Here is a 14,098-nt window from a genome sequence, read left to right on the forward strand (position 1 = left end):
GGGTAAAGGGGCGGGTAATAAGAAAGTCATAATCTAAAAACTCAAATTCTAATAAATCAGCACAGAAGAGATACTAATGATAATTTACAAGGATGGTTTGAAAATGTGTACTTTTCTTTTTTTTAAGGTCTCGCTTTGTCATCCAGGCTGGAAGTGTGGTGGTCCAACCATGGCTCACTGCAGCCTCCGATTCCTGGGGCTCAAGTGATCCTCCCACCTTAGCCTCCCAAGTAGCTAGGACTACAGGGATGAGCCACTGTGCCTGGTCTGTAAATGTGTTTTTGATGAGGCAAAGAAGCTAGCCAGCTATAAGCATAAAAGCCAGGGTACTGTTAGAACCTAAAAAAAGAATATTCTTAGGAAAGGACCAAGAGAAGAAGGTGTTATGGGGTGAAGACACTGACACTGGGCATTGTATTAATAAAATCAATGTTCAGACAGACACCAATGATCCTGAATGGTGGCCCTGCCATTGCATTTGAAGAGCAAATTGTCTTGAATATTAATTCTAATAAAGGAAACAATAATGATATCATGGGGGAAATAAAAACTGGAATCAGAGCGGTGGAAGGTCCTCAAAGTAAAAAGCAAAACAAAACCGCAGGACATTCCAAAGTCTGGATATCCCAGTAAAGATTTAGATTAAAGATTAAAACCCAAGAGATTTCTTATTTAATTAGTCCTAAAATGGCATACTTCCTGGATTCAATTAAATATCAGAAATTTTACTGTAGAGCCTTCTGCTTCCCCTGCCAAAATCTGAAAGTTAATGTTGAATTATCCACAATGCAAGCTTTGAGGTTGAATTTGCAAATATTTCAGAGTAAGCTCCACACTGTAACTGTTACTTTCAGAGAACCCTAATTGTTTCAGAAGCACAAGAAACCCCAAATCGGAGATCATAAAAAATCCATTTCTAATTTTGTAACATCAATGTTTTCATTAACATTTTCCTTTCCTGATCATCATAAAAAGATAACGTTTTCAGCTTTTGAAATTATATATTTTCATAATTATGATTCTGAAAACCACTTAAATTCTGGATAAAGTGCCACAAAGCAAAAGCCTTGGGCAAAGCTTTCTTCTGCATGGCTAACTAGGCTCTCACTCCGTCATAGCACCCTATCTCCTAATCCTACAATCAGCTTTTCATTTTATAAAAATCCACATTTCTTTTCACTGACATTCTTGTCAAACTATGTAGGAAAAACAAGCCATCATGGTCTAGACCTCAAATTCAAAATCCAATAACCTCACAGAAATCCCAGAAAATAAAACCTTTTAAAGTGTATGCATGTTGACATAAGACACAAAACTTAACTAAGTTTACAGGATCTATAATCAAAATATCCTATTGCTTTTTAGTATCTCTCCATTCACGTAATATCCCTAAACCTCTCCCACAAATGTATGGATTTCTCTGTAAAGAATCATCTGGGAATATGCATGGTGGGATCAAATTCACATTTTATGGACAAAAATAAATCAAAAGATACGTGATAGTAGTTAAGGGTTTGGGGACTCAGTGGCAATTGCTACCATTTATTCAACGACTGCTATTTCTAGGTACCTTAAACATTACTCCTAATTCTTCTCCAAGCAGGAATTATTAGCTTCATTTTTTCAGTTGAAGAAAATTTGCTAAATTTCAGCTTCTTGAACTGTAAAACGGGAATACTATTACCTTTTAGTTGGCAATATTCAATGAAATCACATAACCTGCCCAAAGACACTCAGCTACTAAGTGATAGAGATTTGAAGACAGGTCTCCTTGGCTCCTGAACACAAGACTTTGCCAAAGCCAATACACCTTTCATTAACTGACAGGTAAAGGAACACTGTTGATTTATTTGGTAAATCCAAATACAATAAAAATTTAAAAATCCTGTTTTATTTTGTCACAACTGTAAAACATATTTATTTAGGATTATCGTCTATGTCCGTAAAGGTTCTAGTTCATCTTTTTATTTTAAGCATTGGAAGTATAAAGAAATAAAAAAAAATTGGGGCTTTGGAGTCAGAAAAACTTAGTATCTAATTCTAGCCCCATCCCTTATCAGCTCTGCAGTCTTAGACTAGATTCTTAACCTATCTCAGCATTAATTTTCTCAGCCAGAAAATGGAAATCTCAAATGCCTACATTATGGAGGGATTATTCTAAGAATTAAATGAAATACAGTTTGTAGTTGGGTCTCACTCCATCCTGGCACCTCACCTCTTAGTTATAATCAGCTTTCCATTTCACACAAAGCCCCAAGTCTTTGCACTGCCACCCTTTGTCTAACTTGGTATAGGCACAGTAAGGGTTAAAAAAAGAGAAAGAACTATTACTACTAACAAATTATATAATGTAAGTTTCCAATAAATTGTTATAATCATTATTATTACTAAAAACACTGTTGGTATAAGAAAGGTCTTACATACATCTGTATTTTTCTTCCAAGAGACCTTTGGAGAGAGACATTAATCCAATCTTCAGACTCTGCACTCTAATTTTTCCAGTTCGACCCCTAAAATTATAAGAATGTTAATGTGTTAGATGCATTTAAAACCATCTAGAGCATGTTAATTGTTTCTGAATATCTATTTTCTTGGAGGTAAACCATCCAAAATAATTGTATCTTAAAGGTGCAACTTTTCTATTAACTTTTAACAATTAATATTAAACCTATACTATAATTTCATGACATATATTAACAGAGTGGCCAAGTCTAGAAGAATACACAGCTTGAAGTCACTTTGCACACAACACATGAACTAAGAACGAATTAAAACAAAATGAAAATGATGATTATAAAGCTGAAAAGACTTCACCTTTAAAAATACTATGAATTGGCCGGGTGCAGTGGCTCACGCCTGTAATCCTAGCACTTTGGGAGGCCGAGGCAGGCGGACCACCTGAGGTCGGGAGTTTGAGACCAGCCTGACCAACATGGAGAAACCACGTCTCTACTAAAAATAAAAATACAAAATTAGCCAGGCGTGGTGGTGCATGACTGTAATCCCAGCTACTCGGGAGGCTGAGGCAGGAGAATCACTTGAACCTGCGAGGCAGAGGTTGCAGTGAGCCGAGATCATGCCATTGCACTCCAGCCTGGGTGTCAGAGCAAGACTCCATCTCAAAAAAACAAACAAACAAAAAAAGACTATGAATTAAACCTATATGTTAATAATTATAGATGCAAGATTCCAAATAGCTAGAGCTACACACACTATGTATGTGACTTCATACAGCAAGAAAAGTCTAGTGATATATCTAAAAACAAGAACACAGACTAGAAACTTAACTATATACTAAGAGCTTACAACTTGCTGAATACTAATTGGTAATTAAGTATTAAGTATAAATATTGGTATTTAAGTATTCAGCAAATTATGAGCCCTTAGTATATAGTTAATTTTCTGTCAATGCAGTTTTTATAAATTACTATTGCAATTTTAATAGTCAGTGATCTTAGACAGATGTGAAATCCCTATTTGGGGAAGTATCAAATTATAATTAAAACCAGAATATATTAATTAATCAACATTAGAACATAGTTTTACACAATGCTAAGGATAGATCATTTCCATGTCATTTATAAGTCGACCAGATGAAACATGTTTTTTTATCTTTAAAAGCACAGAGTTTTCTTAATTTCATTGCTTATCAAAGAATTACTGAGTAATCTACCAAATGTTAGTCACAGTAGTCCCAGTCCTAGGGATTGGAAGATAATTACAAAAATTAATAAGATATTATCCTTCCTATGGAATAACACATAGCCCAGAAAAAAAGCCTTTATTGCTATCTTTATTATTGCAGATTTAGGATCCGTTTTCATTTTAGGTTTTTATTGTCCATTTTCTTATATGTTTTTAATACACAAGTACAGCACACTTAAAACCTATAACTAAAAGTTTACATAAATATATTAATGTATAAAAGTTAACAATTTGTGCTATTTTAAAAAACATAAATATTTGTATCTTGTAACTTTAATTTTAAGCAGTCTTCTTGCCAAACTATATTTAATAATTGATTCTATTGCTATTTTTACTACTTATACTAATTGATATTCTTCCATTCTCAACTATATATACTGAAGGAAGTTTCTGTATGCATATTATGACCTATAAAATATGCAATAAATAAGAAAGGAAATCGTGCTTAGGGATTGGTGCAATCTATTTTCAAAGTACTCCCTCAATGGGCTAGAGTTTATAATTTATATTAAATCATATCTAATAAACTTACTGAACCCTTAGGATGTAGGTATATGACATTCAGAATTAACCTATGAAGTGATTAATACTTAATATTAAAATAAACATAGCCCTTCTAAGCAGAATTTCTAAATTAATATAATCATTTCTCACAATTACAGAAACACTAGTTTCACATTAACCCTACAGACAGCCATGCTACAAACTGTGTTTCTACTTTATATTTTTTAGAAGTTTCCTAATTATCACGTGAAACAGACAATGTTTGCTTCCTTTCAAAAGCAGGAAATTTTTACTCTCTGGACCCAGTCAGACAACAGACTTGCAGAGGATAACAGAAGGCTTTGTGAATGGGCTGAGACAAGCACATGAATGTGGCTAAGGATAAAGTGATGATCCCTACAGGGAAAAATGGTCAAAATAATATGCATTAAAGCATGACTCCCACTCTACTGTCACAACACAAGAAAGGAATATCATCAGGAAGACAATTGACACTGTCAATCACCCATTCATCACACCATCACCAGTTACGAAGGCTTACTGTGATCCCGGCATTGCTCTGTGTACTGTTGGGACCAAGAGAAAAGCAGAAGACATGATTCCTACCCCAATGAACTCACACACTGGCTGAGGAAGGTAAGATAAGAATACAACTAGAAAACATATGGGACAATCTTTATGTATGGAAATCAAAAATCAAGTACAAGATCATTGTGGCTGCCTATCATTAGTGATTTAGTCTAGGTAGTCATTAGTTTCACAACAAGTGACAGAGAAGATAAACCTGAAATCAGACATAGACGGTATGTCATGGCATGACTGTCCCAAGTAGGAGAAAGTAGAGTATCACAGAGAAAGCCTGAGCAAAGGCACAGAGACAGGGGTGTGAGCCTTGGAGATAAGACACATTCAGGCCGGGCGTGGTGGCTCACGCCTGTAATCTCAGCACTTTGGGAGACTGAGGCGGGTGGATCACGAGGTCAGGAAATCGAGACCATCCTGGCCAACATGGTGAAACCCCGTCTCTACTAAAAATACAAAAATTAGCTAGGTGTGGTGGCACGTGCCTGTAATCCCAGCTACTCAGGAGACTGAGGCAGGAAAACACCTTGAACCAGGGAGTCGGAGGTTGCAGTGAGCTGAGATCACGCCACTGCACTGCAGCCTGGCAACAGAGTGAGACTCTGTCTCAAAAAAACAAAAACAAAAACAAACAAATAAGATGCATTCAGGTGGGTCAGAGACTTGCATCAAGGTTAACTGGTTGACCAAACTGTACAGGTTATGTGGGACCAGAAAATAAAGGACATTGATGTAAATAAGCTACCTGGATGTGAGAGACAAGAGGGAGACAGTAACATATATTAGTAAGTGACATAGCCCAGTGTTGACATATTTAGTCTCCTGATAGTTTTCATAGGCAACGCTTTAAATTGGTTGAACTATAAAGACATTTACTTTATAAAATTATACCATCTTTGGAATAGTGGAAAAAATGACACTGCAGCAAATGAGGTTAATATTTTTGGTAGGAAAAAAACACATTTAAACCAAGTACTCCAGATTATTGCTTTATATCATGATTTCAACACTTTTGATTTCCATTAAATCCAGAAGGAAGATTGTGAAATTAAGACCTTTCAATCTGGGAAGATGACTTAGGCTGCAAATTCATAAATGAAATCAATTTTATCTTTATAAAGTACTTTCTATATATATTAGTTCATTTGCCCTTCATAATCACCTTTTGTGTGGTAAGCAGAGTGGATATTTTTGTTTCAATTTTTCAGATGAAAAATTAAGATGCCAATGTTAAGTAGCTGCCAACTCACACAGCAATCAGAACCAAAAATTTGAATTCTTGTCATCCATGACAGATGAAAATAAATTCTTTTTACAAAGTTCAGAATATCAGGAGGTGGGTACATGTTAAAATTGGAAAAAAACCGTTCACTTAAAATAAAGTATGTTTCCTAGATATGGCAATATAGTAAGAATAATCAAATGATTATCAAAGGACTGAACATTAGTTCTTTAATTACGACTAATATGTAATAGGTAGATAAATTCTCCTGTCTCACTGGGTAAGGTTTTCAATTAGTAAAGAGAAAAGGGCAGAATTAAAGATCCCGAAATCCTTCTACTTTGAGAATTCTGTGATCTGTGTTTGCGTCACTCATTATCAAGAGATGGCTGAAGCTGAAAACACCAGGTCTGGCTGTATCACATGACAGGAAGGAAGGCAGTCACTGATACATGATTAGTGAGTGAATGTCAGGATGGCTGAATGAATAGAAGTGTTAGAACAAGGTACCATTCCTCAGATTCACAGATGTATGAGTCTGTAATGTCCTAAGTGGAGGGTAGATAGTAATTTCTAACTGATTCTCAAAGAAAATTATTGGTTGAAAAGAGTTAATAACTATTATTGAGATTAATAAATAAATCATGGTTGTTAGAGAAACCTGGGCAACCAACTCTGGCCGTCTGACATTACTGTCGTAAGAGTAACTGTTTTTTCCATAGATGAATCCCCAATACTCCTCTCCAAGATAGAAAGCTACACTGCATGGGCACCATTCTGATCCAGCATGATCTTTGCCATCTTTCTTTTGCATAGATGGGAGATTAGTCCTGAAAGATTTTTTTTTCCTTTAAAATGAAAAATGAGAAATTTCAAGATACTGTCTTTCTAAATGAGAAACAGTGGCAAAGTGTAGCATTTCCCACATATTCCCATTTGATGGTGGCAAGTGGAACTGTGCCAACACTTAACTCCCTAGAATATGAATCACGCCATTTCACACACTGCTTCCTCCCAAACAAGTGGCACTATTCCCTTTGGGCTGTCCGGTGAAAAGAGCATATGTGTGCATTATGCACTGAGGAACTGTGTCCCCTAAAATTTATAGGTTAAGGTCCTAACTCCTAGTACCTCAGAATGTGACTGTATTTGGAGATAGGGTCTTTAAAGATGTAATTAAAATGAGGTCATTAGAGTGGGTCGTAATCTGATATGACTGGTGTCCTTAGAGGAAGAGGAGATGAGCACACATCAGACAAGGAAAAATCATGTGAAGACACAGGGAGAAGACGACCATCTGCAGACCAGAAAGAGTGGCTTCCATAAAGACGCAACCCGGCCAACACCTTGATCTCACACTCTTAGTGTCTAGAACTGTTAGGAAATAAATTTCTCTTGTTGAAGCCATCCAGTCTATCATTCTTTGTTATGGCAGCCCCAGAAAACCAAAACACTGTGTCAGAGTCACGGACAACAGAAGGCAACTGAACCTCTTCTCCAGTTCTTCCTTAAAATGTAGTTCAAGATGTACACCTCTACCATATTCTATAGGACAGAATGGAGTTCCTAAGTATTCTATTAATTTAGCAATTTTCCTGGGATGTAAAAGTTAAGTTACAGGCTTTGTAGTTAAAACATCTTTGACCAACTATTTTGGTGAATTTACTATGAAAAAGTATCTTTTTAGGATTTAAATTATTGAAGAGCAACTTAATGGTGGATTAAGGCTAATGGTAATATTTTACCCTAGGAGAACTTAAAATGTGCATTAAAATGAAATGTATTAAAAATATCAGACAGGGATATCGCAAATCCTGTATTCATTATGGTAACTGAGACTCATGCTTCAGTGAGCTTCTTAAGAGCCCTCAAGCACACAGTGGCTGATTATTTAGAAAGACTTTGTTATGATATTTGTGAATGCTGAAAGATAAAATACTTTTCTAATTAAAAAAATAGAGGAGGATAGGGAAAGTTTCATTAATTGGTACAAAAGTACATATAGGTAGGGGGAATAAGTTCTAATGTTCTACAGCACTGTAGTGTGAATATAGTAAACAATAATTTTTCTCACAGGTTCAAAAGATAGAACAGAGGATTCTGAATGTTTCCAACATAAAGAAGTAATGAATATTTCAGGTGATGGATATTTTAACTTCCCTGATTTGATTTTTACAAACTGTATGCATGTATTGAAATATCACTGTGTACCTTATAAATATGTACAGTTATTACATGTAAACTAAAAGAAATAGAAAAAAAAAACCCAAACTTTAGTCAGCTCATTGCTAAAGCTATCATCATCATTATTTACTTCTTATACAGAACCAATCAGCTCCTAAATGTGTGCATTTATGAATGATCATCTATCTTCTTTATCTCTAAATCGAAGGTTGGTAAATACAAATTTTCATGTAGCTAATTAATAGACAATAACTTTTTGGGTATGAGAGGCAAAACAACAGTTCTAGTTTTCTTTTCTTTTTTTTTTTTTTTTGAGACAGTCTTGCTCTGTCACCCAGACTGGAGTGGAGTGGCGTGATCTCAGCTCACTGCAACCTTTACCTCCTGGGTTCAAGAGATTCTCCTGCCTCAGCCTCCCAAGTAGCTGAGATTACAGGCACCTGCCATGATGCCTGGCTAATTTTTGTATTTTTAGTAGAGACAGGGTTTCACCATGTTGGTCAGGCTGGTCTCAAACTCCTAACCTCAGGTCATCCACCCACCTTGGCCTCCCAAAGTGCTGAGATTACAGGTGTGAGCCACCACGCCCGGCCCAGTTCTAGTTTTCTTATTTCATCTTTGCATACTTTAACCCCCTACCAGAACAATTAGTAATTCCTAATGTTTCAGAAATATCAGCCCACAGCAGGTCTTTCTAGAACTATTTCACAAATGCACTGTCGTATTCAAAAGGGCCAAGTTAATGGCAAATGAGTTATGCTGGGAGTTGAGTGTGCTTTATGAACAGTGAGTACCTAATTAAATGACAGATATTAAAGTGTCCTGTAGCATAAATTATTTAAAACACCATATATGTACACACACACACACACACACACACACACACACATAACCACTATGCAAATAAAGCGAATATTAAAAGACTATCTCGTTCATGGCCATTCAAATCACTCTTCAGTTGGATTACAAAGATTGTAGAGCAGATTATTATGAGCTAATAAATTATTGTAATTCATAACAATAAATAGAATATTTTTTATTTTGAAAAAAGAATACTGTGAGACATTATGAAACAAGAAGAAAGTAGGACTTAGTTATACTGTTTCACCTAGCTTCTTGGCAAAGAATACTATAAATTTGACAGTCTTTGTAAATTGAAGCAAAATTTTAAAATGAAAGATGTACATTCTTTTCTGTTCTATTGTTTGTTAAGAAGCTCAATGACTTGTAAAATCATTCATTTTCAACAACATAAATATTTCCACTGGGAAAGTAATTTGAAAGCACTTATTAAAAAATTCACTTAAAAATCAGACATTTTCTATTAACATATTTCATTCAATGATTGTATTTTAATGAGAAAAATATAAACTTACGTGTCATACACATTGAGCAACCAATTGAGACACATATCAACACAGAGTGGAACGTTGACCAGGTCCTTATGCATTTGCTCAAGTCCATCATAAGTTGTTGTCAGACAGTTGATGACATCTGGAACACTGAGGAGCTGGTCATTTTGGTTCAACTTGTGCTGTTTGAAAATTTCATTTGTTGTACTCAACTCTAAGAGATCCACTAACCAGGAGAGAAGAAGGAATGTGTACAGTCATTACATTACATTACATTACATAACAACATCACAACAAAGGCATTTCTAGTCTCAAGTATTTAGCTTGATTCTTCAATTTAAGAATCTATCCTTGTTAGCTAAATTTCAGCTTTTAAAGAAACAAACACATTTCTATTCTTACATTTTACCACACTTTCATACTTTTGAATCTGAACTCTGTCGCTTCCCAATCTTATCTCATTTTTTGCTCTTTGGAATATTAATTGTTCCTACTTTCTTTTTCCGGCTTTCCCTTTGCCAGGCTCTTTTTGCTTTTAAATGTAGCAAGGCATAAATCTCTCACTCTACTCCAAATGGCAACACATCTCAAATATTACACTGCTCTCCTCATCTTAACTCCTGCAAACAGCCTGTGCACTGTTCTCTTTATTCTTTGTATCACAGCCAAACTAATTGTTCTTAAACAGTTTTTTATCATGTACATCATTACATACAAAGTTTACTGAAGATGCTCCATATTAAAAAACAGGTTTTATAGAAAAATAACAGCTCTCCACTGCCTGTTGAATCAAGCCTGATCTATAAGATTGTCACAATCTGGCCCTAACCTGGTTTACTTCCAATGATGCTCTGACACAGAGGTGACCTGTAGCTAAGAAGAAGTACTAGAGCAGTCAGTACTCTAGACACAGAGGTGACCTGTAGCTAAGAAGAAGTACTAGACAGTCCCCACATCCGTTGGTCTTCACAAATTTGTTCCCATCCTTACTCTTCATGTGTACAACATCTATGGTAGGCATGGCTGGGGCTAGAGCCAGGAGGGTGTGCACAGGAGGCAAAGGCAGAGCCCCTGCTCTGAAAAACATACTGATGGCTTTACTAAAAGGAGGAGTAAACATGCCCTATGAGAAGAATATGCAAATTTCTGCTAGAGCTACTACTTCTAGGAGAGGAAGGACAACTGGAAAAGGCTCCCTGGAGAGGTGCGATTTGAAATGGGCTTAGAAAAATGGGTAAAATACAAGAGATCCACATGAAGTGAGGAAAGAATTCCAGGTTTAGAGAAGTGCTTGAGAAAAGGCAAGAATTCACTCAAGCCCAGAGGCTCTAAGGAATGGTGGACTGCAGTGTGGGTGATGCGTGACTTACACACGAGTGGTGTTTGCCTACAGTGAAACAGACAGGAGAAATGCATGATCCAGGCACACACTGCCCAAGGGGAGGCCTGCAAAGGCCTGAAGGAGGAGTTTAGATGAAAACGACAAAAATTTTTTTAATTTAATCAATTTTAAGTCATTCATTCACTAACTGAAAACAAAGAGACAAAGCAGATTATCAAACTACCATGTATCTATCTATACATTTATTGAGTGTGGAGATGACTCTTCTAAATTTAAACATCTGGGTAAGGAAAATCAGAGCCCACACTAATTTAAGGTCTGCTCATAGACATCAGTTTTTATAAAATTCTTTCTCTCTGTATTTAACCTTTTAGCATAAAAAAATTAGACTAGAAGAACTCTAATCTTATTTTTGCTGATTTTTTTAACTTTTTAGCATTAAAAAATAAGAGGCAAAGAGAAAATAGTTGGTTATTTACATATATGTTATATATTTAACTTTTAGAATTAAAAATAAGAGGCAAAGAGAAAAAATAAGGTTATATACATATAAAACCAACTTCTTTCTCTTCGCCTGATGCAAAAACTGTTCTCTCAAAAAATATAACATATTTTGACAGTTAACTAAAACGAACAAATAGTATTTGTATTTATCCATTTGTGACCATTGAATAACTAATAATTTTGAATTTTTAAAGACATATGAAATGTGTCCATGCTAGCTGTCTGAGTAACACAGAATTATTTATTTTTTAAGTTATCTACAAATTAAAAGAACTGCTTTAAACGCATAGAGTAAAATGATTTCAAAAACAACTCAACAGGGAAGACTTTTTTTTTCTTTTTTTTTTAAAGAGATAAACATAAAACATACAAGTCTGGATAACGAACCAATCCATTTCCTTCAGATGTCAAATGTATCATTGGTAAACTTAAGCTAATAACAAAAATAAGTCAAATAAGCTTCATATGAGTTAGAGAAGGTGTCAGAAAAAAACTAAGAACCATCTGGAATTTTCACTGTAATTCTTACCTCATTTCTTTGCCCTGTACAGTTGACGCTTGAATAGCGCCAGTTTGAACTGTGAGGGTCCACCTACACATGGAGTTTTTTCAATTAAAGTTAAGCACTGAATGTGCCTGCCTCTCTTCCCTCCTCTACCCTTTCTGCCTCTGTTACCCCTGAGACAGCAACACCAACTGCTCCTCTTCTTCCTCCCCCTCAGTTTAATCAACATGAAGTCAACGAGGATGAAGACCCTTTATGATGATCACTTCCACTTAGTGAACATTAAATATATTTTGTCTTTTAATACTTTCTATTTTCTTTTCTCTAGCTTACTTTGTTGTAGAATAAGAGTATATAATACATAGCATATCAAATATGTGTTAATTGACTGTTAACATGTTAAGTTTTGGGTGTCAAGGGTCAACTGTAAACAGTTTTCAATTGTTAACCTCTAGAGGGCAGAAGCAAAATGCCTGACAAAGGACAGTGTTTAATAAAGGGCAGTAGCTGGGGAACTACAGCTCCCCACAGACACCAAGGAACATATTCAAATATGGCCAAAAGGCTCTAAGTTTTCTGAATTCCAACATTAATTATGCCAGTAACACAGCACTGCTGTTGGATCCCCACATGGCATCAGGTGACAACAGACCAAATTCCAAAAAGCCCATTTCCTGCATCAGGCTGTCCTTGCATTTCTTTCTGAAGTCTCCCTGGTTATACACTCTGTAGCTGTGACACTAATTTGCCACACCCCACAGACTATCATGTCTTCAATTTTTAGTGATTTACTCTGACACTTTGTCTTAGTGCCTAAGTCAAGCATAAATCCTCCTGAAATGTGTCACATTTAGGTACCTTTAAAGAACTGACTACATTTAAATCATAGAAAATTATGATTAAGATTTTCTCATTTCAAAGGGAGAAAAATGACAAGCTCAGTCATGAGGCAAATGAAACAAACAGCAGAATCATTTTCTATCCAACTTTCTGATTTTTTCTTTAATCCCACATACGAGACACAGGGGATGGAATAGAAATGCATCATCATTCTCCTGTTCTGCAAAACAATGAACACTGTTAAGCACCCAATCTTGGGCTTCTGTGACACTTCTCCAGGTGTCAAGCTATGTGGCCATTCTTTATTTTTTTATTTTATTATTATTATTATTATTTTTAGCATTTCCCCTATCTCCTCTTCCCCAGAAATATAGGCAGAGCTCAAGGTTTCACATCTGGCCTTTCACTCTGTGAGCCTGAGGCCCTCACTCACTCCCCTTACTTCTGTTATTGCTTCTCTTTGGATGGCTCCAGATTCTCTTTTCCCCTGCTGATCTCCTGCCTCAACACTTGACCCACGTCCCATTGCTCTGATCCCTACAAGAGCTATATAATTCTCTTTTAGGAACCTCTGCCCATAAAGGCCTGACCTTCTTGTCATGATGAAATCCAGTCTGCAAACCGTGAAATATCCTAACATCCTTCCTTCTTCTACCCACCACAATTTACCAACTACTCAATACCCCCAGTCATCAGTTCTTCCTCAGGCAGCCTTAAAAATCCAGACCCTCATCTCCCCTCCTACAACTCCCAGCCAGCTCAGCCTTGGTCATCCTTCGCCTGAACTATTTACCCATTCTCTGTTCTCTGCCCTTTGGTCTTTCTTAGATATTCCCTAAAGCATAATTCCACCTCTGGCCCTATCTCTAAACTCCCACAATACAGAAAATGCCTCATGGCTCCCCATTCTATAACGAAAAATATCCAAACATGAAATACAACACAATAAGAACTTGAGGAACAAAACAGAAAGGAATTTCAGGAAAGAAATGACCTTCAAATTGACCTAAACTAACTTTAAGGAAATTTCTGGATATTGGACAAAATAGCTAAGCTATTCCATTCAGACTCTATAACTTGATGTTCCCTGAACGCCATCCACACCTTAATTCTCACACAGATAACTCCTTCCCTTCTTATCCCCAATTAACTGCCCCATGCCTAAATCCCTAAATCCCAGGTGCCTTTTATAGCCTGGCTCATATGCCCATTAATCAAGGAAACCTGCCTTCTTCTTCATAATGAGGGGACTCTCTCCCTCCTCAGAACATACTTCTCTTTTGCTTCTCTGCTATTATCTATCACATAAAGTTTCAAAATCAAAATACAAAGGAATACAGAAAATACCTATGTGTGGT

General features: G+C 36.1%; 1 protein-coding gene across 7 annotated transcripts in view; it reads right to left on the bottom strand.

Annotated features, from left to right (window-relative positions):
- The window catches only part of LOC116463116 (utrophin-like), a 572,404-nt gene that overhangs the window by 59,769 nt on the left and 498,537 nt on the right, over window positions 1-14,098 (bottom strand). For all 7 annotated transcript variants that reach the window (XM_058434468.1, XM_032146075.2, XM_058434467.1 and 4 more), the window contains 2 exons: window positions 9,574-9,775; window positions 2,425-2,510 (listed from right to left, as the gene is read on the bottom strand). In XM_058434468.1, the coding sequence (XP_058290451.1) occupies window positions 2,425-2,510; window positions 9,574-9,775 (288 nt within the window). The remainder of the gene's footprint in view (window positions 1-2,424; window positions 2,511-9,573; window positions 9,776-14,098) is intronic.

Source organism: Hylobates moloch, unplaced genomic scaffold, assembly GCF_009828535.3.
Source record: "Hylobates moloch isolate HMO894 unplaced genomic scaffold, HMol_V3 SCAFFOLD_26, whole genome shotgun sequence".
Taxonomy (NCBI): Eukaryota; Metazoa; Chordata; class Mammalia; order Primates; family Hylobatidae; genus Hylobates; species Hylobates moloch.